This window comes from Sphaeramia orbicularis, chromosome 24, assembly GCF_902148855.1.
Source record: "Sphaeramia orbicularis chromosome 24, fSphaOr1.1, whole genome shotgun sequence".
Lineage (NCBI taxonomy): Eukaryota > Metazoa > Chordata > Actinopteri > Kurtiformes > Apogonidae > Sphaeramia > Sphaeramia orbicularis.
Window position 1 is genome coordinate 18,323,760 of NC_043979.1, and position 25,855 is coordinate 18,349,614.

General features: G+C 37.1%; 3 protein-coding genes across 11 annotated transcripts in view; 1 reads left to right on the forward strand and 2 right to left on the reverse strand.

Moving 5' to 3' along the window:
• Positions 1–839: 839 nt before the first annotated feature.
• LOC115415622 (forkhead box protein M1-like) lies at positions 840–6,568 on the reverse strand. The gene is made up of 8 exons (XM_030129266.1): positions 6,206–6,568; positions 5,950–6,077; positions 5,447–5,642; positions 5,232–5,360; positions 3,344–3,403; positions 2,870–2,918; positions 2,608–2,783; positions 840–1,640 (listed from the first exon to the last, which is right to left on the reverse strand). Exons 1-8 carry the CDS (start codon positions 6,566–6,568, stop codon positions 840–842), a joined length of 1,902 nt encoding a protein of 633 aa, XP_029985126.1.
• An 8,231-nt stretch (positions 6,569–14,799) lies between these two features.
• LOC115414968 (galectin-3) lies at positions 14,800–23,763 on the forward strand. 3 transcript variants are annotated; one of them, XR_003934736.1, is made up of 7 exons: positions 14,857–14,915; positions 17,342–17,352; positions 17,478–18,173; positions 18,803–18,891; positions 19,021–19,192; positions 22,890–23,110; positions 23,149–23,763. XR_003934736.1 is itself a non-coding variant. In XM_030128354.1 (6 exons), the coding sequence occupies exons 2-6, from the start codon at positions 17,347–17,349 to the stop codon at positions 23,046–23,048; spliced, it is 1,020 nt and encodes a 339-aa protein (XP_029984214.1). In that variant the 5' UTR covers positions 14,800–14,915; positions 17,342–17,346; the 3' UTR covers positions 23,049–23,763. The 3 variants fall into 3 exon arrangements, 2 of the variants coding, with proteins under 2 accessions (XP_029984214.1, XP_029984213.1); XM_030128354.1 differs by having other exon boundaries at positions 14,800–14,915; positions 17,580–18,173; positions 22,890–23,763; XM_030128353.1 differs by having other exon boundaries at positions 22,890–23,763.
• A 557-nt stretch (positions 23,764–24,320) lies between these two features.
• The window catches only part of LOC115414966 (mitogen-activated protein kinase-binding protein 1-like), a 52,054-nt gene continuing 50,519 nt past the window's right edge, over positions 24,321–25,855 (reverse strand). For all 7 annotated transcript variants that reach the window (XM_030128348.1, XM_030128347.1, XM_030128350.1 and 4 more), the window contains exon 33: positions 24,321–24,777. In XM_030128348.1, the coding sequence (XP_029984208.1) occupies positions 24,538–24,777 (240 nt within the window). In that variant the 3' untranslated portion in view covers positions 24,321–24,537. The remainder of the gene's footprint in view (positions 24,778–25,855) is intronic.

Here is a 25,855-nt window from a genome sequence, read left to right on the forward strand (position 1 = left end):
TGTCATGTGGTAAAAATGTTTCTATTATTAACATACTTTGGCAACTCTAAATTCTAATGCTGTTAATGCTATTTGTTATTGCCATTTTTATTGCTAACAATCCTGGACCACAATCTAAAAGTTATTCCAGGAGTCTAGAAGCATCTCAATGACAGATTAAACAGTGAGTTTTACATTTACATAAAAGCTAAATTATATAATACAATGTGCAAACCGATGACATATACACTTATAAATTGCTCTTCTCTAGAAAGTCCTTCAAGAGTTCAGACAGATATAAACGAAAAAAGTAACACCACTTGTGTTTAATTAGACACAGAAATTAAGGTGACAAAAGAACTGAATTGAAAATAAATGCAATCCAAGTCAGAAATGCAGAAATATATCCTTGGGACAAGAGAACAGGTTGGTAATTTCAGCCGGAAAGTGAAACTTAAGTGTCTCTGTCAATTCACTTCATCCCACAGTGACAGCTGAAAACAGGAATGGAAAGCAGATGTAATAGAAAAACAGTCAATTTAAACAGGTTTGTTATTCATCAGTGCCTTGAGTAAATTGAAGAAGTTATTTATGGAAGTTCTGGTTAAGTTGACACAGGCCAGGTTGAATAACAGCTATCATTACAAACCAGAAATATTTTTATTTGATGGGCCTATTTTCCAACTTTTGCATCTGCTTTCCTGTTCTAAATAGCTATTGTTTAAAAAAAAAAAAAAAAAAAAAAAAAAAAAAAAAAATATATATATATATATATATATATATATATATATATATATATATATATATATATATATATATATATATATATATATATACACATTTTTGAGGTCTTCAGGCTACTACAGTTGAGCGATGAACTCTGAGCAGCTGATGTTGGCAATATCGACGTCCTCAACCAAACCAGAGAAGCTTTGGTCCATGAACATCTTCATGAAGCTCTCATTCATATCCAGACTAAGTTCCTCTGTGAGTGAGCGGTTCATGGGCGTGTTCCCTCCAGCATTAGGCAGTTGTATGGAGCAGCCACCACGTAGACATTCCACAGGAGGGTGTGCTGGTCCGGCCACTGTGCAGGGAGTGGATGTGAGCAGCTCTTTGGGAGAATTAAATAAGGGCAAATCTTTAAACGGAGTGCTGCTGAAGCTGAGGGTGGTGTAGTGACGTCGAGGGCTGACTGTGGGACCACTTGGTGTGTGAATGGGGCTGAAGTCCAGAACACTTTGGCTCCCTTTGCCCACTGGCGTCACCTTCCATAGCTCAGGTAATATGTTAGAGGGAGGCTTACTGGGAGTGGATGAGGTCAGGTGGCTGCTACTTTTTATAGGGGTCTTAAAGGAGAACTCGTGCTCAGGGCCGGGGCGCTCACGTCGATCCAGCTCAGCATTGTGCATGTCACGGAAGGCTGAAGCATCAGAAGCTACACCAGAGTCAGAGAAGCTATTACTGGGGCACAGGAGGAGGGGTTCCTCATGTAGAGAGTGCACCAAGTGCTGTTTACATCCAGAGCTGCTGGCTGCTCTCTTCGATGGGGCTTTGGAAGTTTCACATTTTACTTGAACAGATATCGGCTCCTCCTTCCCCTCTATTCTGATTTTTTTGTCTTGTTGAATGACCACCGATGGAACATCAACTTGTGTCACCTGTAAGACAAACACATCTTACCACCACTGACTTGTTTTTACATCAAGATTTCTGCAGGTTTCTACTTGCCTGTTAAGACAATTTATGAATGCAATTTTAGAATTTCACTCAGCATAAAAAAAAGTATTAAATATCTGACAAACTATGAAAAGGGTTAGAATCCAAGGCCTTTATTCACTAAGTTAATAATTTGAAGATTTTCTTTTTAAGCAAGTTTCTTTAGTGACGTAGTAAATGTGCTGTTCTCAAGGCAGATGTTCTTTAACCGACACACACCCTAATTAGATGAACCCATGTTAGCCCACACACGTATAGGGGCACAGCTGGGTGAACTATTAGTGCTTATCAGCATCGTGTTAGTTTGGTGTTGTAGCTCTGTTCAGAGTGGAACAATAGTGGTCAATATAAACAGAGTGGTCAATATAAATATAATATATAAATGTTTACTCAAAAATCAATTCAAAAGTGGGACTAATTGTTGACTAAATTTGAAAGTTGACTAAAGTTAGATACAATAATAATGGATTGGAATTCTATAGTGCGTTTCAGGGCACTCAGGGTGCTTTACATTTTTGAGTCTTTATTCATTCACTCTCACATTCACACACTGGTGGTGGTAAACTGCATCTGTAGCCACAGCTGCCATTGTGCTGCTCGAAACGTTGCTGCCAATTCACGTCCAACGGCCTCTCCATCCACCACCAAACTTTCATACACCAGTGAGTGATTACCAGTGGGTGAAGTGCCTTGCTCATGACTAGGACAGAGCGAAATTTGAACCGCCAACCCCCCGGTTATTGGACAACCCACTCCACCTCCTGAACCATTTATATTACTGAATGTTATCCTTTATTATCATGCTTTTGTTTTGTCCTACAGTAACAATCACCAAGATATTCAATCAGATTTTGGACCCAGTTGCAAAGAGATAAAACCATCTCATGTCCTAGATTTATATCCAGTTACCTTAGGAGCGATCCGCACTCTCTTGGTTCCACGAAAAATGTTACGTTTCTGCTGAGAAGAAGAGGGTGTAAACTGGCTGGATGAGGAAGGCGGCATCAGGACAAACGAGGCCACAGGGAGTTGGATCGGCACCAAGTAGGAATCGGTGCGAGAGAGACGGGGTTTCACTCTTCCCTCTGAAAGGAAGAGAAAAAACATATTCAACGCAACATAAAACTGTAAGACTTTGATCAAAAATGAGGTGTCATTGCTGTTTACTCACCAGAGCCTGTTGGCGTTTTCTTCGAATCAGGAACCATACTTTTCTGTTGCTGTTAAAAAATGACGACAGTTTAGAAATTACACTGTTGTAAATACAGCATGTTAGAGTTGAGACAATGTTCCACCACTGACAACTGCCCCTGCACTACAGAGGGGACGTGGGTGGTTAAAATATACTGGTTTCTTGTCAGCATTTGACAAACAATGTGATCTGAGAACAGCTTATACTATCATTGTCTTCTCTTTTCGTACCACTGGTATCATCTCCACCTGTAACAAAAAGATGCACTTTCTCTTGTATAAAGATTCTTAACTGAAACCCTCCAGTTGCACCACTGATTTCAAGAACTGAATGTGAAACTGAGTCAGTAAAATTATGGCGGTCCTGACTATTCTGTCCATTTTCTGCTGTCATATGGTGTCATCTGAGAAAGAAAGTTCCCCAAGAGTTGAAAGAAGGTTAAACTTGTCTTACTTGGTCTGGAAACAGAGGCACTGACACAGGACCAGGAGCAGTTGTTGGGTCACAGTCAGGCTGTAGAGAAAGGTGTAGAATCATAGAGAAGAAAAGCATTAAAGAAAAAAAAACTAAACTAAAATGAATGTGAAATACAGAAAAAGCAAAAACTGTAAACTGCTGTAGTTTCAAGGCTTCCAGCTTAAAGCTATACCGTACGATCTGGTAGTTTTACACTTTTCTTTAGTAATCTTAAAATGCTCCTAATAAGCATGTGTCAAACTAAAATGTAAAAGAAATCCACCAGGTTTTGAAACTCAAAAATGTTTAATTCTCATATATTTCTGATAAAAGTCTGACCAATCATTTTATTCGCTCTGAATAAAATAATTGGCCGAGCCTGGCTGAGCCTCCTGTCAGTTGCTTGTCCTTTGCTGCAGTTCTGCATCAGATACCAGTGCCTCTGATTCTGACCTTTCACTTGCTGCTCCTCCTGTCCAGGGCTGTGAATGGATAGGACTCAAATGCTCGGTGTTGAAGGAAAAAAATGGATTTATTAACATACACAACAACTAAGGGGAAGTGAGTCCAGTGAATGAAGGATGGAGATACAGACCGGGAGTCGTGTGTACTTGACTCCCACAGACACGTCCACCCAAAGCTCCATTTTTACGACCGCGGGACTCAGCGTACATGTACATGGTGTCACACGATGTAGGATTATGTAGGATGATGAATGTATTGACTATGAAACCTCAAATGTCTATGGACAGTGTGCGGAGTTCGTGCCGCTCACAGTACTGACTCTGTAGAGCAAACATGCGGCCCGGGAGCCAAATGCGGCCCACCAGAGATTCCAATCTGGCCCATGGGATGAATTTGTACATTTCCACAGTCTTGAATTGAATTAAGCAAAAACAAAATTTAACTTGAATTAAGGAAAAAATGTTGAATGAAGAAAAGAAAAAAAATCTTCAATTAAGTAAAAAAAAAAATCTTGAATTAAGCCAAAAAAAAAAAAAAAAAAATCTTAAATTTAGCAAAAAATCTTGAATTAAGCAAAAAAATCTTGAATTAACAGCTTCAATTTTTTGTCTTTGTTTTAGTGCAAAAAATAACAGTAAATTATGAAAATATTTACATTTACAAACTATCCTGTAACAATAAAATATGAACAACCTAAACAAATATGAACAACCTGAAATGTCTAAAGAAAATTAAGCACAATTTTAACTAATTTCTGCCTGTTACTTAGTGTTTAATGTCTTTGTAGATCTGATCCATAATGCACATGTAGAAATGATAAGTTGAGGCAGAATACTGTTAAAATTGCACTTATTTTTCTTGAGAAATTTCAGTTTTTTCAGGTTATTCACATCTTTTTTGTTTGGATAGTTTATAAAAGTAAGTAGTTTCATAATTTTTTTTTTCTTTACACTAAAACAAAGACAAAAATTTGGAGTTGTCATTATTTATATGTTATTATTTTACTGGTCCGGCCCACTTCAGATCAAACTGGGCTGAATGTGGCCCCTGAAGGAAAATGAGTTTGAGACCCCTGCTGTAGAGCCTTTATTGTAGGTGATGAGGTGCAGTGAAGACAATGACCCAGCGCTGCACAGACCAGACCCTTAAATCCAGGATCTCCTAATGAAACAGGAGCCTCTGCTAGGCAGGTGATTGATGTTGTTTGTGTCTGATTGCTGAAGAAGGGGTCCACCGTCACCTCTGCCTCTACCTCCGATTCCCACCACATGCATCAGGTGAGGAGGGGAGTGTCAGAGCTTAGGCAGGGGGAAGTGGGCGGGGCTTTGGAGGGAGGCGGATTGTTCATGTTCAAATTTTTACTAAACGCTGTGTGACATACCAGATCTGTAGGTTTAGCTTTAATGGAGCTGGAGTATACTTTATATACCTGATCAAGAGTGAGGAACCGATTAACCTCAGGCCGGATGGTCCAGAATGAAACTTTACCATCTGGTGATGTTTCACGAACAAACATATCATGTAGAGAGAGGTTATGACGGACAGAATTCTGCAAATATAAACAAAGAGGAATATCTGTAAGGCCTGTTTCTTTAAATAATATTTTAAAACCTAGTAGATTCATCAGTTATCTACCTTCCATCCTTTTTTGGCCACATCTCTGAAGTAGGGAAAGTGATCCTCGATCCATGTGTAAATGTCTTTCAGCACCATCCTCCTATTTCTTCTGCTGTTGATAGCAAACTGGATCATAGCCATGTAGGAATATGGTGGTCTCTGAGACCCAGGCTGTTTAAGAACACCCTCTGGATTAGGTTGTGTATTGTGAGTCCGTAGGTGATATACACTCATGGAATAAATTACTAGACCATCTAAAATCATCAGAAACAATGGTTTTGCAATCAAGTGCTAACTCCTGTGTGTATCATGTGACTAAAACAGACAGAAAAGAAAACATGGAATGCCTAAAAGCACTGTTTTTGTCAGTACAATGTCAAAGCTATTGATGTAAGAACTGAAGTGATTTTGGTTGTTATGTGTGGTACACACCAGAAATATCAGTGATGTTTCCCTAGACACATCTCCATATTCACATCAACAGTATTTGTCAGTAAAATGACAGGAAGAAGAAACTAACCTGTAAGATCTGTGAATTACAGTTTGGGTTCTCCTTGTTGACCACAGGTGTAGGAGGATCTGGTTCAAAGGAGGATGTGGACATGTCTGCCAGCCACTGAATATCTGATAGGCTGTCATTTAAGGGACCCTCCGCCACTTCCTTATTCACTGATTAAAATATACAGAAAAAAATAAGAGTGCTATAAGATTTAAAATTCATTCACAATGTCAGTGCAAAGTGAGTTTATTTCAGTTGCTTTTGTAACGTCAACATACATTAAAATATCTAATCATCGTAAATGATTTCATTGTAGTCACAGGTTTAACATCTGGGAAGTTGTTCAAAGTTTCACCTTGTGCTGGCTGTCCTGCTGTACTCCTCATAGAGATGTCACTCACTTTGGCTGTTACAACTGCTGCTCTCACTCTTGGTCCTTGAACACCACGTTCTGTGTCCTTGGCACTGTCAGTGAGGGCCACAATAACACTGATGATCCACTGTCCACCTGTGCAGCAGACATGGAAGGATGACCCATAAACAAATACCATCAGGGAAGCATTGATTGGAAGCTGATTTTGGAGGATCTTTAGAGACTGATGCTCCAGATTGATTGAGTGAGTCAGTTGTTTGCTGGTCATTGTGCTGAAAAGACAGCTTTCTTCCTTTGAAGATCAAGGGTCTCCTTGGGCTCTGCCTCATGATCATCAAATCACAAAAACAGCTCCAAGGTATTCACTGGTATTCTGTACACACACTGCTCACCTTCATTATAATTAACCCATAAACACCCAAACATACACCAGCGACCAAAATCATCTACTGATCTAAAATGTTTAATAACTGAGCGAGGTCAAGGGTGTCACAGATGGACAGCCCACTACTTTTAGATTCAGAACTTTTGAACCAGACAAGTTTAAGACAAACATTACACATAATTGGAAAGGTCTAAATGCCATCTTACATACACTCAAAGGGCAAAATTTAGTTTCAAATATTTTTAAATGAATAATATAAAAAACTACTGCATCACAGATGGAAAAAAAATTAATGTCTACTATTTGCAAGAATTACAAAGTTCTCAAAAGTGAACTTCCTATGACATTTTCATCCTAACATTTATTCAGTGTATATCTTAAAACCTCTGTTAAACAACCTAATAATTGGTTAGAGGAAAAAAATATTTGGTTATACCTAAATAGCAAGAGTTTTGAAAAATGGCAGCGTCATGGATGGACAATAAAAGTAAATATCAAATTAAACATTTTTATTTCAATTATCAATATCATGTATATTTTTTTAAACAATATTTACAACATACAAATAAGATTAACATTATATTCAAATGTATTTTACATAGATACATGCATTTATTAATTTTAAACACTGTGTGTTTAGAATATGACATAAATAATGTAATATAAACATAAATATAAAATATAAATATAAATCAAATGTTAATGTATTTGGAATAAATTTAGTTTATGTATGAGAGTTTATAAAACGAACCCAGAATGACGGCAGAAAACTTTGTCAATTTCCAAACATTCACACTCATAAAACTCCTCAAAAAAAATTTTTTTCACAAATTTTGTCTCATTTCAAAATACATTTTCCTGAAAATATAAGTAATTACCTACCCAAAAATATAAGTTTGGTGTAGATTATTGTAATTAAATTTTTTTTGCCCAGATGTTAAACTTCCCTTGACTTGTCTTTCATTGTCATCAGGTATGACCCATTTGGAAACACCGTCATCTTTTACAACAGTGATTCACCAGTAAAACCCATGGAGTTGGATCAAGGACAGTGGATGGAGACACTTGTTTTATGTTCATGTAATGATAAATTTTAATGAAAATGTCCGTTTTTTTTTCAGTTTTCTCACTTTTTGATGTAAAAACTGTCACCTTTAACCCTTTCATGCACGAATTGTGAGAACCTTAAGCAAAATTTTTTCCTGAGTGTTTTTATTCCTCTTTAGGCATGAAAAAAAAACAATGTGATTAAAAATTTTCTTCTGAAAAATAAATAATAATAATTAAAAAAATAACAATAATAATTTAAAAAATGTAAAAATACATTAAAAAAAATAATAATGAAAAAAAAAAAAAATCGTATGAACCTATTTTTCATGAAGTTGCAAAAATGTCCACTCAGCTAAACACCACACGTTTAATTTTGGACACACAGAAATATGTATTTACTGATAAATTGTGTGAAAACTATGGGGAAGGCTTGTGATTCTGGGGCTTTATGCTCAGGAGAGATCTACATAATGTTACCAATTCATGCCAGAAAAGATATGTAGTGTCTTAAAACTTTAATAAAGATATGTGTAAAACAAAAACAACAACAACGAAAAGAACAACAAAATCCATGAATATACAAGAGAACAGCTGTAGAAAAGCTGTCCACTGTGGTGACCTGTGTGCATGAAAGGGTTTATCTGAGCTTTTATGAACATCTACATGATCAGACCATTAAATACTGGAAAATATCCGATTTTTACTGGAAAAATTATAAATACAGAGGATTATTTTATGATAAACGGTAACAAATCACTTAAGAAAGGCTAAATATAGAAAAAAAATAATCATTTGGGATCTACCAGAAGTATAGCACTGGGTCTTTATGGGTCTAACTGTAATTAACGGAACATAATGGTTTAACATTTCTGACAAGTGTCAACGTCAAATATTCAGAAACCAACGAGATTTTAAGACTTAGTTAAGGTTAAATCTTACCCTGTTACGACTATCTCTTACCGACACTTAGTCTGGTTTAGGTTAGAGGATATGTCAACAGAGATTTCAGGATTAACAAACTAATAAACCCTGTTACTCACCCAATAGTGAACAGATGTGAATGTTACTCTAGACGTCTGGAAGAGAAAACGTCTCCAGTTGACGTTTTATCCTGGAACAATTTAACGGAAACATGCTGTAAGTTTTACTGCAAACTGGGTTTATCACTTATGACTGATGTCACTTCACTGAAATATTGTGTCCTTGTTTCAGTTTGAAAACTTAATCCAGTAGCGAATCATGAGCATCACCGCTGAGGAAAGATGCCTTCACTGACCCAAAAAAACAACAACAAAAAAACAAAACAAAAAAAAAAACAATAGTGGATCTTCATTTTTATTCTCTTTAATTTATTTATTATTTATTTATATTTTGTCCATATATGTTCAGTTTTATTTATTTGTGTAGTTTTTATGTCCTCTTATTATTAGTTTATGGTTATTATGGCCAGTGGCGCCAAGGGGGGGCATGGTTGCCAGTTGCCCCCCCACCCAGATTTAGGCAAATCTTTGGGAAAATTCGGGTAACGAAGAAATATAAAAAAATCTGTCAATGAAAGTGTACATAACACATTTTGATACACTTATAATACAACCAGGCAGACAGTCCCCCCCCCCCCCCCCCCCCCCCCCCCCATGCACGCATCTATAGAGGGTTCTCTCAAAAGCCAGCTGGTCACTGTCCAAAGCCCCACTAGAGAAATATGTCAAAGTAGATTGTACCTATTAAAAAATCATAACAGAAAGTCTGGGTTGTTCATGCTGTAGTTTTTAACAAATACCTTGAATAAATTAAGTATTACCTGATTTTACCTAAAATTGCCCTCTATATAAAGTGTAACGTATATATATATATATATATATATATATATATATATATATATATATATATATATATATATATATATATATAACTAAAGCGCAAAACGTTAATTTCACGCTATGCGCAACAAAAAAATTTTGTACGCCCCCCCAACATTTTCTTTGCCCTCCAGTTGCCCCCCCCACTTTTAAAATCCTGGTGCCGCCACTGATTATGGCTTGGAATGTCTGATGATTTGTATATTCTTGTTATATTCTATTTTTTGTATGTTCTATCGATGAATAATAAATAACTTCTTGAAAAAAACAAACAATTGTACAATGAATTGAAAGCGCTCAACAGCTGTAATCCTCTAACTAAGCAATCTTCTCAATATAAAGTTGAGGAAAACTGGAGATCATTTAGTCTACAAATATAAACTGCATAAACATCCTCTAAGGCCAACATCTGGGAATATAAAATACTACTGTTACAGGGAAACCAAGGCTCATTGAATCACCACAGACAGGGCTATAAAATCATTGCACATTACACGAGCTTACCAAGTCAAATAAATTCACGAGCATCATCAAACCAAAATCCCATTTCAAATGCACAATAATACACTAAAGGTTACACAAGGATGGTAATAGAAGTCCAAAGAATGCAATGATTATTTCATTAAATACCTACAGTCGCAGAAAAATTATCAGACCATCAAAAGTTGTCAGAAACAATGGTTATGCAATCAAGTACTAACTCCTGTGTGTATCGTGTGACTAAAACAGACAGAAAAGAAAACATGGAATGCCTCAAAGCACTGTTTTTGTCAGTACAATGCCATAGATATTGATGTAAGAACTGAAGTGAGTTTGGTTATTATCAAGAAAACCATGGAAATGTCTAGATATCAGCTCTTAAATTAAACGCTTATGAGCTATTTTTGTTGTTATCATTATATTTGTCCAAATAAATGTACCTTTAGCTGTACCAGGCATTAAAATGAACACACAAATGAAGAAAACAAGGGTGATCTAATATTTTTTCCACAACTGTAAATGTCAAATAAAAGAAAATCACAAAAATACTGGATGCCAGTGTGTAGTAATAATAATAATCTAGTGTGAGTAATAATTCAGCTGTTTTATAACACAGGCTTACCTTTTTACTTGCCAGATATACATTATATAGCCTAAATGTCATCTAAAATTAATATTTGTTTGTAACATAGTATAGCAAAAACATGATAGCCTGTCTTTGGCTCTTTTTTTCCCCACGCCGCACTGATGAGGCTACCTGATTGATCCTGCCAGTAGCATATGCTTGTCTCAAAGATTAAGCCATGCAAGTCTAAGTATACATGGCCAGTACAGTGAAAACTGTGAATGGCTCATTAGCATGATCAAAAACAAGTTAATTTTAACAAAAAAAAAAATGTCTGGGGTCGCCAGAAATTTGTGATGCTAAAATGGGGTCATGAGCCAAAAAAGGTTGGGAACCACTGGTCTACTGTGCATTAAAAACACACAAGGTTGTTTGGTCAGTCTACTGCCAGAAGGGGTCACCCTTCGAAAAGTAGGTCCACCCCATACTTAGCCTCCCTCCTCCTTGTATGTGCACTTGTATATATTATTTTTAACTGCATGTATGTGTGCCATTTATTTACCACCGTTATAAACATTGCACCTGTTTGTGTAAAATGGATTGAATTTACAAATTATTTTTAAATGTGAGAATATAGTGCCACAATTAAGTGTATGATGGTGACAGGGGCAGCAACAACAGCAACAATAGCACTAATAGTATACTAATAATGTGGAACAACTGTATTAATAGTACAATACTGAGGATGGTAAGAATAAAGAGAATGGAAAGAAATGGAGGAAACCAACAACAAACACTTGTCTGTTTAACATTTTATTTGACCATCTATTAATGACAAACAACACATTTTCCTTGAAATTATTTTAAAAAGATGACATCACGTAAGACTTTATCAGCTCAGATGTGTAGTTTAGTGTATCCAAGTGCAACTGCACAATAACGTGTTACACACAGACACTGTCCAGCAGAGCCACATCCTTCATTTATCTCTTGTGTTGCACTTTGGGTCACAGCTGACCTCCTAAAGTCAGGCTGCAGGGAGCTCTCATGCACTCATGAAGAATTAATGAGTGTGAATGCATGTGCACATATGTTGCTTTCTAGTGAGCACGAAGGCCTACATATTATATTACACTGTAATACACTTTCAGCCGGTTACAACATTAAATGCTCACTCTGGTTGGTTTCTTTGTACATAAATAATGGTCAGATTTGGTCTATTTTAACTACGTCATACAAGGCACATGGAGTTTGACCAAAAGTGTAAACAAATATATATATATATTTTTTATTATTAGTGATACAGTTAACCAGACATATTAGAAAGAAGACAACAACAACAACAAATAAACAAAAGACGAATCAAGCAAGTAAACAAACAAACAAAAAACAATGACAAACAACAATGACAACATCATATTACAATGAAAAAGATAATAAACATAAAAGCAACTAAACAATACGGATTGATTACGGCAATAGGGAAAAGGGGAGTGAGAGAGTAAATAATTATTATAATACTGATAATGATAATGATAATAACGACAACACAACAATATATCGAAATAAAACTAATAGTCTTATTTGTTATTACTGTGGCGGCAGCAGTGGTGGAGGCAGCTACAATAACAGTAAAAATGTGTTAAATAATTCAGTATTTATAAGCATTTGTATCAATTCATATCAATCAGAGTTTATATTAATTAGTTTAAATGAATATAGCTAAGCCAAGCACACAGAGCCCGAGGAGGGGAGGACACCATCACCTTCTCACATGACCTCCAGCCGCCCCCCCACCCCCCCACCCCCCCCCAGACAAATACTTTACTATACAATGCACATATATAAGCCATGATTGTCAATCTGTAGATGATTATAAAACTCAAGACACCCTTATATACATGTTATGAATAAATTCTTGGAGCATTAGGTGTTTGCATTTGAAGAAGTTCTGCAATTTCTGACATTTTTCCACGCAGATGATGGCTAATCTAATAAGGCTCTGAGGACAACCAGTACAATTGTGCAAACTACCACGGTTCAGTTTAGTGTTATTTGGTGTTGAGCCGTTGTCCTGGTGATATATAATGTGTGTCTCGTCTGTTTATGCATGATACTGAAATGAGTTTAGTTGTTAGGTGATCATAGGGTAGAATATGCTACATACTTGTATTGTTATGAATATTCTTGGGTGATGAATCTGACAGGCCTGGGCTCAGGAACTGAATGAAGAAATAAGTGAAGGTTTTTGGGAACAGTGTCTTGCCAACGTAAATGACTGTTCAGTTAACACCAGATATAACCGTATACAGTTTAAAACTCTACACCAAGGTTTTAATAGTTTTGGATTTTTCATTATAGTTTAGTTTTATTTAGTTTAGACTTTTTTTTTTCTTTAATTCAGTTAGTTTAAATGAGTTTTTAGAGCAAGTTTGCTAGTTTTTATTAGTTTTTGTTTTTTTCTAAATGCTTAGTTTTAGTTTAGTTTTTTCATATCTTTTATCTTCCTCACTGTCGTATTCAAAGAAATCCCATACAGGACTCTATTGCTTTCTCCCAACACTATTCTCCATGTTGCCAGGAGTGGGGACGAGTAAATGACTCTAAACGATAAGTGACTAGACGTGATGAATGGTGCCACTAGCTAAAATTGCTTGAGTAAAATAAATCTATTTCATATCAATCCAACATTGTCAAAGACGAAAACAAAGGGAATTTTATTCATAATTTCTATACATTTTGTTAGTTTTGTAACCACACAATACAGTTTCAGTTAGTTATCGTTTTCTCTTTTAATAAGTTTTTATTTATTTCAGTTAACGAAACTGATTTTTCAATTCAAGTTTTCGTCATTTCATTAGTTTTTGTTAATAATAACCTTGCTCTACACCATCTGTATTATTGTAGGACCAAAATTCATAGGTTTGCCCCAACAACATCACCACTTTGCAACAGGTGTAAGGTAGCCGAGGGGACACTCACTCACACCTTTAATTTTCTTACTTGTCTGATATATTTGGGCCTACAGGAGGGTTTGGACTCCAAATCCTCTTGTAGCTGTGCTAGATGGGAAGGGTGCTTTACCTTTGTCTAATACATGTGAAGCTCAAGTTGTATCTATGGGAATGGTTGTGGCAAAAAAACAATAAATTCTGTGTATGTGGACTTCTGACTCTGCACCAACATATGAAATGTGGTTGAGGGAAATGAAGAATGTATTACATCTTGAAAAGATGAGAAACAATGACAAATCAAGACTCTTCCATAAGATTTGGAACCCTTTACTAGTGTTCATTAATAATGAAGACTGACTCACCCCTGCTGCTGAGTACACTCATACTATCTCAGTATTATAAATGTTGCAAATTTCCTTTTTTTTTTTTTTTTTTTAATTTCTTTTCCTCTTTCCAATTCCTTTATTGTATTGTTTATACATCAAAACCACGATACTGTGTTTTGCTCATATGTTTTGTTTTTACTATAGCTGAAATAATTTAAAAAATGCAAAAAAAGTGCAAAAAAAGAAAAAAAAAGTGACAAATTTGACCTTTGACCTTCCTGCTGTTAACTCAGTGATGTAATGAAGTATTATAATAGCTACACTGTAATAGCAAACAGAGTAGCTATGAATAATAATAATGGATTTGTACTATGAAGGGACTAATAAGTGGAAAAACTGTGTTGAAGTCACTCATTCATTAATCATTCAGACTGATTTATGAAATGTGAAGTCTGAACGCCTCCACTGATGACTGAACCAACACAGCGACTTAACCTGAGGGTGAACCAAGCAGTAATGTCTGACTTTTGAGCTGACTTCTTCTTTGTCTGTCTGCATGATTGTGTTACTCTGCAAGGATCACCCAGATGTTTTACACAGTCCCATGACTCTTTAATAGTGAAACAAATCACATAAAGACAAAAATAGTTCATTGTGCTGTCACTGAATCAATAATGAAAGAAGAAAATGAAAATGACACAACATTTTATACAATCTGCATATCTTAGTATCATGGTATTGTTTGCAAATAACCTATTTATTCAAGTTTTCTGCTTAGTTTTTGCACAAATGAGCACCATATGAACTCTCATGGTGAGGGAGTGGTATTTTTTTTTCTCCATACGCTGTTTTGATGAAGTGGGGAGGGGCCTGGTGGTGTGAGGGTTTGTGGCTATAAAAGAGGGTTTCCTTGGCTGTGGGCCGACTGATACACCTACACCACACCACAGCTTGTAGGCTGCCCCTGTGTTCACCTGAGGACTGAAGACAGAAGAGGTAAGTTAGAATCACCTTTATGTCACATCTCAAATGAAATTTTCTCTATATCTAACCTTTCTTACATAATTTATCGATATTTATAATAATATTATGCTTTGTATTTTATACTTTATCAGTATAAATCAGGTATTTTCCTGTATTTAATTCACTGATCATGAAGATGTTCATCAAAGCTCAGATTAAAGTTGAAGGTTATTCTATTAAAAGCATAGAAAACTGCAGAAGAAGTGACTTTTTCAGTCAAATATATCATTAACTGAACATAAACCAAGCATTTCCATCCACTGTCATTGATCCAACTCCATGTGTTTAACTGGTGAATCAATGTTGTAGTAGATGATGTTTCCACATTCACTACGGAGCCTCTGAACGTCCAAATGGGTCATATCTGATGACCATGAAAAGATGACAAAGTGCATTTTACACCAATTGTGATGGATGTTTGGGTCTTTATGGGTTATAATGTTATGGTAAGATTTTTATTGACCATAACAAAAAAAGATTACTCACACAGGGTCTCAGATAAAACATACAAAACAAAACAAAACAAAACAAAACACGTTCTCTTATTTAATAATCTTTTAAATCAAAATGTCACAGTATTAAAAAATGAGCAACAAATAACATGCAGCTTATTCATTTAAATGGTCAATGATATCTTTGTTGATTTGGATATTTGTGTTTATCAGGCTACACATGATGCAGCCACAGATGAACAAATGAAAAAAGTGAATTGTTGAAAAAAATTAATCTATTAATATACAGGGTACAATAAGGCAGAAAAAACATTTACACAAGTCAAACGTGAAGCCTCCTTTGGCTCTAAAGGACATTTACATTTACATTTATGCATTTGGCAGATGCTTTTTTCCAAAGCAACTTACAGGGGGAAGATTAACAATTAAGCTTTTTAATTAATTAAGCTCTTTCTCTCTCTACTTTATTTGTAAAGCACTTTAAAACAACCACAGAGGACCAAAGTGCTGTACAGAAGAAAAAGAATAATAAAAGAATAAAATACAAGAATAAAGACATAAAACAGCCATACAATAAAAAACAATAAAAATAAAACCAATACCAAATATCAAATACCAAAATAAAACAATAGAATAAAAATAATAATAATACATTTAAACATAGAATGTTTGAAAGTGCTAGGATAGGAGGTGCTCTCTGAAGAGCTGGGTCTTCAAGAGCTACACATTTAAGGACATACACATTTAAGAAACATTATGGTGTTTTGGGTCATTTTGATTTATTGAAATTATGATCCAGTCATTAGTCATGTAAGACTTAGCTTTCCTTAAATAACTCCCTTAGTCTAGGTTGTAAAAAACTGAAAAACATTCTTGGAGTAAAGGTTATTTTAGAGTTCCTGTGCAGCAGCGGAAGTAAATTAATCTTTGAAAGCTCATACTACAAATCATCTTAATCCCACCTTTTTTTTTTTTTTTTTTTTTTTTAATTTCTTTTTACTATTTGCCTATTTATAAAAGCAGCATTAGAACAGTGTGCTGCTACACCCCTTGTCTTGAATTACAGGAAGTAGTACATTAGTGTCATGATGACATGGAAAATGCAATAAACAAAACTAACAGTATAAGTCGTTCTTTTAGAGAAAATGGAGCTACACTTTTAACTGTTTGCATTAAAATTTATGAAATTAAAAGAATTTTGCAAGTAGAGGATTATTTATGTGTGTTACATCATATTTCTTAATTCACTATGGTTTAAATGAAACCTTTCCACATGCACCGCAGACTGAAAGTGATATTTTATAAACACTTATCAGGTTAAGGAGAACCAGCTGTTGAGGACATGGCCATGCAAACAACAAAATAAAAAGAGTTATTGAATTTAACAGAGTGAAAAGAAAATGGTCAATTTATCTGTTTAAGTGTCCATAGTTTCTTCCACAGTAATGGCAGACATTAAGATAAAGCATGTGAACTAAAGGTTTATGAAACAGTGGTTATAAAGTCACAAGAACTCATTAGCGACATAGACTGGATACCAAAGGATCATTGTATCTGCACATTCTTCTCTAAGTGCACACAGGTTGATAAAATGAGTGAATGTACCATTATGTGCATACATGAGTCAGGATGTTTTCACTGGTTAACTCAATTAAATCAGTCCATGGCATCCACTTAGCTTTATTTACCTCTATCTACAGGCACGGTCAGGTCTGTAGTGCATCTGCTGACACCTTGACATGTTCAGTAGCTCTAGGGTCCTCTGGTGGCTGCTTTGAGAACTATTTCTTGTCTCTGTGGCTCATGAAAGCATTCAAATTAAATTCTCAAGGCTGTTGTGTCCAGTCAAAGCTTATTTCTGTTTAATAATATCACTACAGTCTGTCAAATGGGGTTATTTCTGGTAGAAAATGGTAATAATTAATACATTTGTTTTTGTTCTGACAGGCAGCATGGATGTAAGTACCTCATCAAATTGTCTGGTCTCTCCACCGGTAAGAGTCAGTGCTGTCATTTCTCTCATTTTTCAGTCTAAATGTGTAAATCTGTGCTTTTGTCAATGGGCAATTGTTGCAACGGCAAGTTGGTGTCCTCCGTCCTATCCACACTTTCTCTTCCCCGCATCTCCATTCTGGCCCCAGACCCTTCTCAGTCTGACTCCTGTCCCTCTCCTCCTCCCACTCAGCATACTGACGCTCTGTGTGGCAACTGCCCCCCCGCTGGTTCTGCCCCACAGGCTAACAGCCTCTGGCCCACTCAGCCCACTGGAGCTACCTTCCCCACATGGCCAGGACAGCCCACGCAGCCCACTCAGCCCACCCAGCCCGCTCCGTGCTGGACCGGCCAGCCAAACACACCCTGCTGGACTGGGATGCAACCATTTCCGGTCTCTGTCCCTCCCCCAGCCCCGATTACAGTCCCTGCCCCTGCTCCGGCCATAGCACCAGCACCAGCTCCTGCACCTGCCCCAGCTGTAGTCCCAGCTCCGGTTCAGGCTCCAGCTCCGACTCCAGTTCCAGGACAACCCTGTCAGCCCTGCTGGCCCGGTCAGTACCAGCCTCTACCAGCTCCAGTTCAAGCTCCAGTTCCAGCTCCAGCTCCAGCTACCACAGGCTTGACCCCTGTCCCGGTCCCAGCACCTGCCCCCAGCATCCACCCTAATATACAGGGGTGGCCTGCTCACGCTGGCTGGCCCTACAACCCAGGACAGTCAGGATGGCCTGGACAGAATCCATCTATGATGCCCCCACACTGGCTCCCACCCACATCTGGACCACTAGTGAGTCAAAGTGTCTGATCTCTAGACATCTGATGCTTTTCTTTGCACGTAGATAGATTAATACTTAATGAATCCTGGAATGAAACAGCAGTCATGTTCACAGTTAAGGCAACAAGAAGGTACACTGAAGACAGGATGGAAAAAACACAAATTATATACTGTTTTATACTATTTTATACCGTTTTTACAGCTTTTAAAGTAATTATTTGGTCACTGTGGCAAAATTGTGAAAAGTCGACATTAGTCATGTCATTTAATTTTGTGAAGGATGGATGGATGGATGGATGGATGGATGGATGGATGATATGGTGCATTTAAGTTACTAACATAATTTTCTCATTATCAAGAATATCAAAAAGTCATGTTGAAGCGCTGAGAGATAAGACTTTAAAATCACAAGTGGTGCAATAATTACTGTTGAAGCTGTTGATACATCAGTGGTTTACTGCAAAAATGCAGGAAATACAGGGGGTGAATGAATAAATGGATGAAAAAATATTCAATTGAATAAATTAATGAGTAGGTGCAGCTAAAGGTGGATGGTTATTGAGTATAAATATACAGCTGAGCTTTAGCAGAAGTCAGGCTGTTGTACTAAATGTTCTTTTTCTCATTTTGCTGTTTTTCAGAGTGTGCCATACAATCTGAACCTGGCCCGAGGAGTCTACGACAAAATGATGATGACAATTTTGGGTCATGTCAAACCAAACGCTAAAATGTAAGAATATTTATCCACAGAAACTTTGAACCAATTTTTATGCTTATACAAAAGTAAAGTTCATCTCATGTTTGCTCTCATCTATTAGTACAAGTTTCCAACAGTCAAACTGTTCTTTGTCTTTATTAGGTTCACCGTGAACTTTCTGAGAGGCAATGACATTGCTTTTCACATTAATCCGCGGTTCAGCGAGGGGGGCAAACAGGTGGTGGTCCGTAACCACAAAGTGGGAGAGCGCTGGGGTATAGAGGAGAGGGACCTGAAGGGACCCTTCCCCTTTGCTCTCGGGAGCCCCTTTGAGGTGAGTGTCAGACAGAAACAGGAGAGGGGTGGGCAGTAGATTTAGGTGGTGCTTAAAGATGGTACGTGTAATATATGGAGTTAGATCAGTCTCATAATCAATCAATGCACACAGAAGGATTCACAAATGTATACTGGGATTTATATATAAATGTCTCTCAACACAAAAATATTTTTCAGTCTATATAAATGTGTAAATTTCCCTATGGGATGAATAAAGTATCTATCTATCTATCTATCTATCTATCTATCTATCTATCTATCTATCTATCTATCTATCTATCTATCTATCTATCTATCTATCTATCTATCTATCTATCTATCTACCTAAATGTAAAAATAATCCATATATAAACTAATTTTGATGCACTTGCTTTAAATATATATAATGGAAATCCATAAATATCTCTATTTAAAAGAATTTACAATTTTCATCTAAATCATACATGTATGTTATGATTCTCAAACGGTCCTTTCAGCCAATCACAAGAATGTACTCCAAGTGTGGGTGGGATGTACTTTTCAGCCAATCATCTGCACAGTGCTATTCAGGTTTTGCTCATACGTCACATGATCACGTGGTTTTCTGTTTACGACGCCATATTGGTAGGCAAGCTTTCCTTGGATCGTACAATGTGTGAAACGATGGACCTGCTGAACTCCTGTGTGCCGTTTATTACTTTGCTTTCACCAAGTACAAGTTAGGCAGAAAGACCGCTCAGTTCCATTGGTGGCAGCGGTGGTTTTGTTCTGCCGACTGTTGTTTATAGTTATTACTGCGGTTAGCATAGCTTCTCAGTATAGTTAGCCTGCGTGCCTGTTGCGCTTAGCGGCGTGGAATAAAAGAAATGTCATCATGTGGTACGGTAATGAAGACCCCTTTAAACCTACCAGGAGGTCTTCCCCTGACCCTTCACCCTATAGAGAGAGAGTGATTGTGGATCTACCTGCTCCCTTTGCTGGCGATGGCAGCCAGAGTTTCCTCAGCTGGGTGAGGCAGCTGGAAGTGGCAGCTGGAGCTACGGCGGGTGACACCGGTGAGTTCAGGGGGGAGCTGGTGACAATACTCCCCACCCGTCTGTGCAAGTCTGCTTTTCTACTATGGGACAGCCTTCCCGATGCGGTCAAGTCAAATTATGCGGCCGTGAAAGAGAAGAAGGGATCAGCTTTTGGACAGAGACAGTTAATGGACCGTTTTAGAGCTAACATATCGGCTCGTTCACGAGTTCCGGGGGAGAGCCTGGGGTGTCCCAAGCTGATGTGAGCCGGCTGGAGCTGGTACTCCTGTTTTTGCCTCCCAGTTGCTTGTGCATCACTGTTGTTAGTAAACATTGAAACTCATCTATGATGCCTTTATCACAAGCAGACATACTCGCAAATCACAAAACACGCAAACACAAGTCCAAAGAAAAACACAATATAAAGCAACAGTTCTGACTTTCTGGATCCAGAAAGCGTGCCTACCAATATGGCGGTGTAAACAACAATCACATGACCAGTGACGTCAGCAGCAAGTCCTGAATACATGCCTGCCAGAGCAGACAGGTTACCGATCAACGTGAACATGACGTCCGGTGGTGATGATGCGATGTGTACCTGAAACATTATTGAGGTTTTTACACGGCTCTGAAATGTGTATGTAGTTAATCGGTTTAGATTTGTATCTAGCAACATAAGCTAGCGAGCTATAATAGCGTTAGCTAGCAGCGTAGGCTAGCGGGCTACACTAATAAGGTTCAATTAACATCTAGCACTGCCTGCAGCCCTGTCTGATGTGCTCTGTGTAGATGTGGTTGGGGCATAAGACAGCTCCCGGGCCAATAACTGGACAGAAGTCCGGGCTGCTACCTCGGCTTGAGGCAACACGCCTTGTCAAACAGTTATCATATTTAACTTCAACTTAATTGCAAGATGTTAACTTTATTAGCATAGACCACTATATAATGGCTCGCTAGCTTCTGTTGCTATATACACAATTAAACCGATTAACTACATGCACATTTCAGTACTAAGTAAACCTCAATAATGTTTCACTTACACTTCGCGCATCATCACCACCGAATACCATGTTCACGTTGAACGGCAACTTATCTGTAAGTCTGGCAGGTACTGTGCGGACGCGTTCATATGATTGGCTGAAAAGTACATCCCACCCATCCCCATGTGAGGTACGTTCTTGTGATTGGCTGGAGGAGGAAGGAGGAAGACATCTGATTGGCTAGAGATTCTTCTCTGTTGAAAAAAATACATTTGTGGATCGAGACACAGCAGGGGAGTCTCAGAAAGATAAACACACGAATGCAATGACGTTCACAAACTGCAAGCAATTTGTAAAGGCAGATTCAATAGCTTGTGGGCAAATGTCACAAAAATCCCGATATACATTTGTGAATCCTTCTGTGTGCATTTATTGATTATGAGACTGATCTACCTCCATAGCATAGAACACCGTCAATAAAGCACTACCACACTGATGGGAAATCTGAAAAAGGCTGTTGTTGAAGCAGCTGCCAGACTTTAGATGTCCTCATGATAAAGCTTTTAAACCCATTTGCCAATATCTAATCTATAAACCACATTTTCCATAAACATTAATTTCCATTTTACTGTACATTTTATTTTATTATTATTTTAAATCACTAAACCAATAATTTCTTAGAGATATATGTTTGATAAAGCACAACATGGTTTATACAAGTCTTGAAAACATATACATGTGTCAAATACTCGATCAATGAGACCAAATAAACACATTTAGGAGGCAATGGTGAGCTATCTCAGTGTACAGTATGACTTCTCAACACTAAAACAATACATTTGAAATTCAATAAGTACACCTAGACCCTTGCTTTTTTTCTTTCTTTTGAGAGACTTGAAAAGTAAATTTAATTTGAAACCCAAGAAATCTCCTGCAACCCACCTGTAAGATGTCATACGATTTGGTTGACTACAGCATAAACAAAGACAGCCAATCACATTGTCATATAAAGAAATTAAAGGTTCATGAACGTAAAAAGAAAAAGAATAGAAAAACATTAAATAGTGGCTTCTCTAACTAACAGTCAGGGACCAGGCTTCCTAACCATGCTCTTATTTGCTTGTGGTAATTGTTAAAGACTAAAATGCCACACATGGTGTCTTTAACTAACTGTAGGTCACTTTCTCATGCTTAATGTCAGGCTAACGTTTGGCAGAAAAAGTGGAAAGGGTTGGAAAATCGTTTGGGCAGTCTGATCCTAGATAAGGGAACTGCTGTACTGCAGGGAGACTCCTGGAGGTCAGTAGGGCTCTAATGTTGCTCACTAACACGATTAACACTTACAGCAGGTTGAGAATGTGAGCTAAATCTCAGAGCACTTATTAACTTCTTTCTGGGTGTAACTACAACTGACTGATTTACACCTTCACAACACTTTGCATAATGTAACGTGTTATGTGTTCCATAACATATCTTGTTTTAACAGCCTTGTCAGTTTTACACTGAGTTTTTTTAGAATTGTTATTTTAGAGTTTATTTTCCTAAAATTAACTCTAAATAGCAGAAATAGAGGATTTACAGACATTTACAGAATGGCACTTCTATAATGAACTTCATTATTCATTCATTCATCATCTGTTTTTCTTTCAAAATCTGAATTGCATGTCAGTCTTGATGGATGTAGTGTTTTTAATGTAAGTCATTTTCTGATGTTTTCCAGATGAAGATCCTGTGCTCACATGACTCGTTCAGGGTGGCAGTGAACAACATCCCGCTGTTTGAGTTCCGACACCGTGTTAGAGAGCTTAATCAGATCGACAGAATCAACATCTTGCACGATGTCGTCCTTACCTATGTCAACGTGGAGACACTTCCATAAAAAACATGACACAGACCTGTATATGAGTGTCTTACATGCAAACACAAATGCATACAAACAAGCACACATCATTTAGATGCTCCAAAACTTTTTACAAAACTAAAACCTTCCTGTGTTTGATCATGGACTGAGCAAGTTGATGTGTTAGTTTGTAATGTGATATTAATCATTTGAGCTGAGCTCATCCTATAATGTACCAAACACACACATAATTAACCATATAATACACGAAGTGTTGTTTTTCAGGATACCACTGCTATTAATCATTTATAATCTTTTCTGTACATGGGTAATTTGCTACTAACAGAGTAATAATGTACAAATATTGTTTGATGACACTGGAGCTGATTAGATGGCTCATTTGTCATGGTTCTGTTTACTGTTAATGCTCATCAATATAATTATGACTCAATAAAACAAAAAATCCTGTTTGATGAATTATTATTTTTTTATTTATTCAAGTCGAAAGAACAGGGACAGAATAAAGAGTGAAATCAGAAGTATGCAATTAACAAATATAGATTACAAATGCATAAAGAAATGATAACTAGTAACAACTGGTGAGTGATTTCTCAACATTTCTGATCCAGTATTTTATCAGTTACATGTATTTTCATGTGTGACTTTGACTATGTGTTCTCTTATTGTAACATCACCATTTTATTCTTCAACATGTGGCATTTGATTATTTTTAACACAAGTACAAAATTTTATTTAAAAAAAATGGAAAACAGATGAAGAAGAGCTATGGCAACTTAGAAAACATGGCAACTCTTCACTCCTTCTCTCTCTCAGTGCATAAACCACAAAAACCAGTCTCACTTTCTTTCCCAACTATAATAAAAATGATTCTATTTACTTTTCAGTCTCTAAACAAAGTTTAAAGCAGCGTATGACGTTCGTCACCAATTTTTCATCAAATCTATAAAACCTGAGTGATAGCCTAAGTATCACAAATCCATTAGTCTCTCTGAATCACTTCCCTCACGGTGAATAATTTCGACGTGCACTCCATCACAAGGTGTCTGTTTACATACCAAACCATTTGTCACTTTTTGGAAAATTTTTTGCGAAGGGCATTGTGGGAGCGGGAATTCCACCAGCCACAGTATGGCAACAAACACGGAAATGGCTTCATTGGTTCTTGCTGCTGCGGCTGCGTGGAATTCCGAAAAGGCCCGAGTGATGGTTTGGTTTCAGTTTGGTATGTAAACAAACGGACTGCTTGTGATGGAGTACACTTTGAAGTTGTTCACTGTGAGGGAAGTGATTCAGGTGCATAATCATGGAACGACTAACGGATTTGTGATACTTAGGCTATCGCTCAGGTTTTACTGATCTGATGAAAAATTGGTGACGAACGTCATACGCTGCTTTAAAAAAATCTGTGCAAGTAACAGGCAAGTGATTCACAGTGCTTATGTGTGTGCATTTGCAGGCTCACACAGTGATAGTATATCTGTGTACATGTAAAAACCAGTCCATCCTATCAGGTCTTGGTGTCCAGTTTCCTCTCCACTGACTTCAGCAGCAGCTCAGCGTACTGTTCCAGGAGGGCCAGGGCCTTGTCGTCTTCACCTTTGACCTCCTGGTCCCCTCGGGCCACGTCAGGCTGTACGATGGGACGGGGCAGTGAGTCCAGCTCCGTCTTTACTGTTAACAGAGCTTCGGACAGGATGGTCCTCATCTGCTGCTGGTCTTCACTGGGGTCTGGGCTGTCCTGCAGAACCTGGAACACACAGATACACCAAACACTGACTGATTTTACTGGTTTGCTTTTCATCTTTAACACGTAAAGACCCAAACATCCTCTGGTGACCAAAATCATTTACTGATATTAAAAGTTAAATACCTGTTGATCCACTAATCCTATCAATACATGTAAATAACTGGTGTAAAATGCAGTTTGTCATCTTTTCATGGTCATCTGATATGACCCATTTGGACGCTCAGAGGCTCCGTCATCTTCTACAACACTAATTCACCAGTAAAACCCATGGAGTTTGATAAATGACAGTGGGTGGAGCCACTTGGTTTCTCTTCAGTTAATGATAGATTTTGGGATTTTCTGGAAAAACTCCTTTGTTTTTGAGATAATCACCTTCAACTTTAATTTGTGCTTTTACATCTATATGATCAGTCCATTAAATACTGGAAAATACCTGATTTTCACTTCACACATTAAATGAATACAGAGTATAATATTAGAATAAATGGTGATAAATCACTTAAGAAGGGTTTAAAATAGGGACAAAATTCACTTGGGAACTGCCACAAAAGGAACACTGGGTCTTTATGAGTTAATAGAGATTCAACAGTGATTGTCATGTGTGATAGTGAGCAGACATTTAGATACAGATATAGAAAGTAGGATATTTATCTTAGTACACAGTCGCCCATAAAGATGGAATCATTTTGTTTTCAGACACATTCCTCTTTTTATTCCTATTTATGCATATCAGCAATCACCTCTGAGTCCCAGATACACTTTATTTATAAAGAATAAATCATTGTCCCAATTATTCAATGAGAAGAGGTAAAAATATTTTATTCAAACTTTATGGACAACAGTATATATATATATATATATATATATATATATATATATATATATATATATATATATATATATATATATATATGTATATGGATAAGACTTAATCGTTAAAAAAAAAGGTGAGAAATCCCTTATTCTCCATTGAACTGTCTTTTTGTCTCCCCAGCCTTTTCATTCTTCATCTTTCTTCAGGTGATACTGTCCTTTCACACTCTATTAACCCTCAATCTCCTCTTCACACACAGACACA

What these genes read in the sequence shown, in the direction of transcription:
- LOC115415622 (XM_030129266.1), bottom strand. Translation starts at nt 6,568, where the DNA reads ATGACCAGCAAACAACTGACTCACTCAATCAATCTGGAGCATCAGTCT. An exon ending in CGATGATTAGATATTTTAAT is followed by an intron (nt 6,078 to 6,205) that starts GTATGTTGACGT and finishes GAAGTGGCGGAG; the next exon opens with GGTCCCTTAAATGACAGCCT. An exon ending in TGGCCAAAAAAGGATGGAAG is followed by an intron (nt 5,361 to 5,446) that starts GTAGATAACTGA and finishes TTATATTTGCAG; the next exon opens with AATTCTGTCCGTCATAACCT.
- LOC115414968 (XM_030128353.1), top strand. An exon ending in CACCCACATCTGGACCACTA is followed by an intron (nt 18,174 to 18,802) that starts GTGAGTCAAAGT and finishes GCTGTTTTTCAG; the next exon opens with AGTGTGCCATACAATCTGAA. An exon ending in GTCAAACCAAACGCTAAAAT is followed by an intron (nt 18,892 to 19,020) that starts GTAAGAATATTT and finishes TGTCTTTATTAG; the next exon opens with GTTCACCGTGAACTTTCTGA.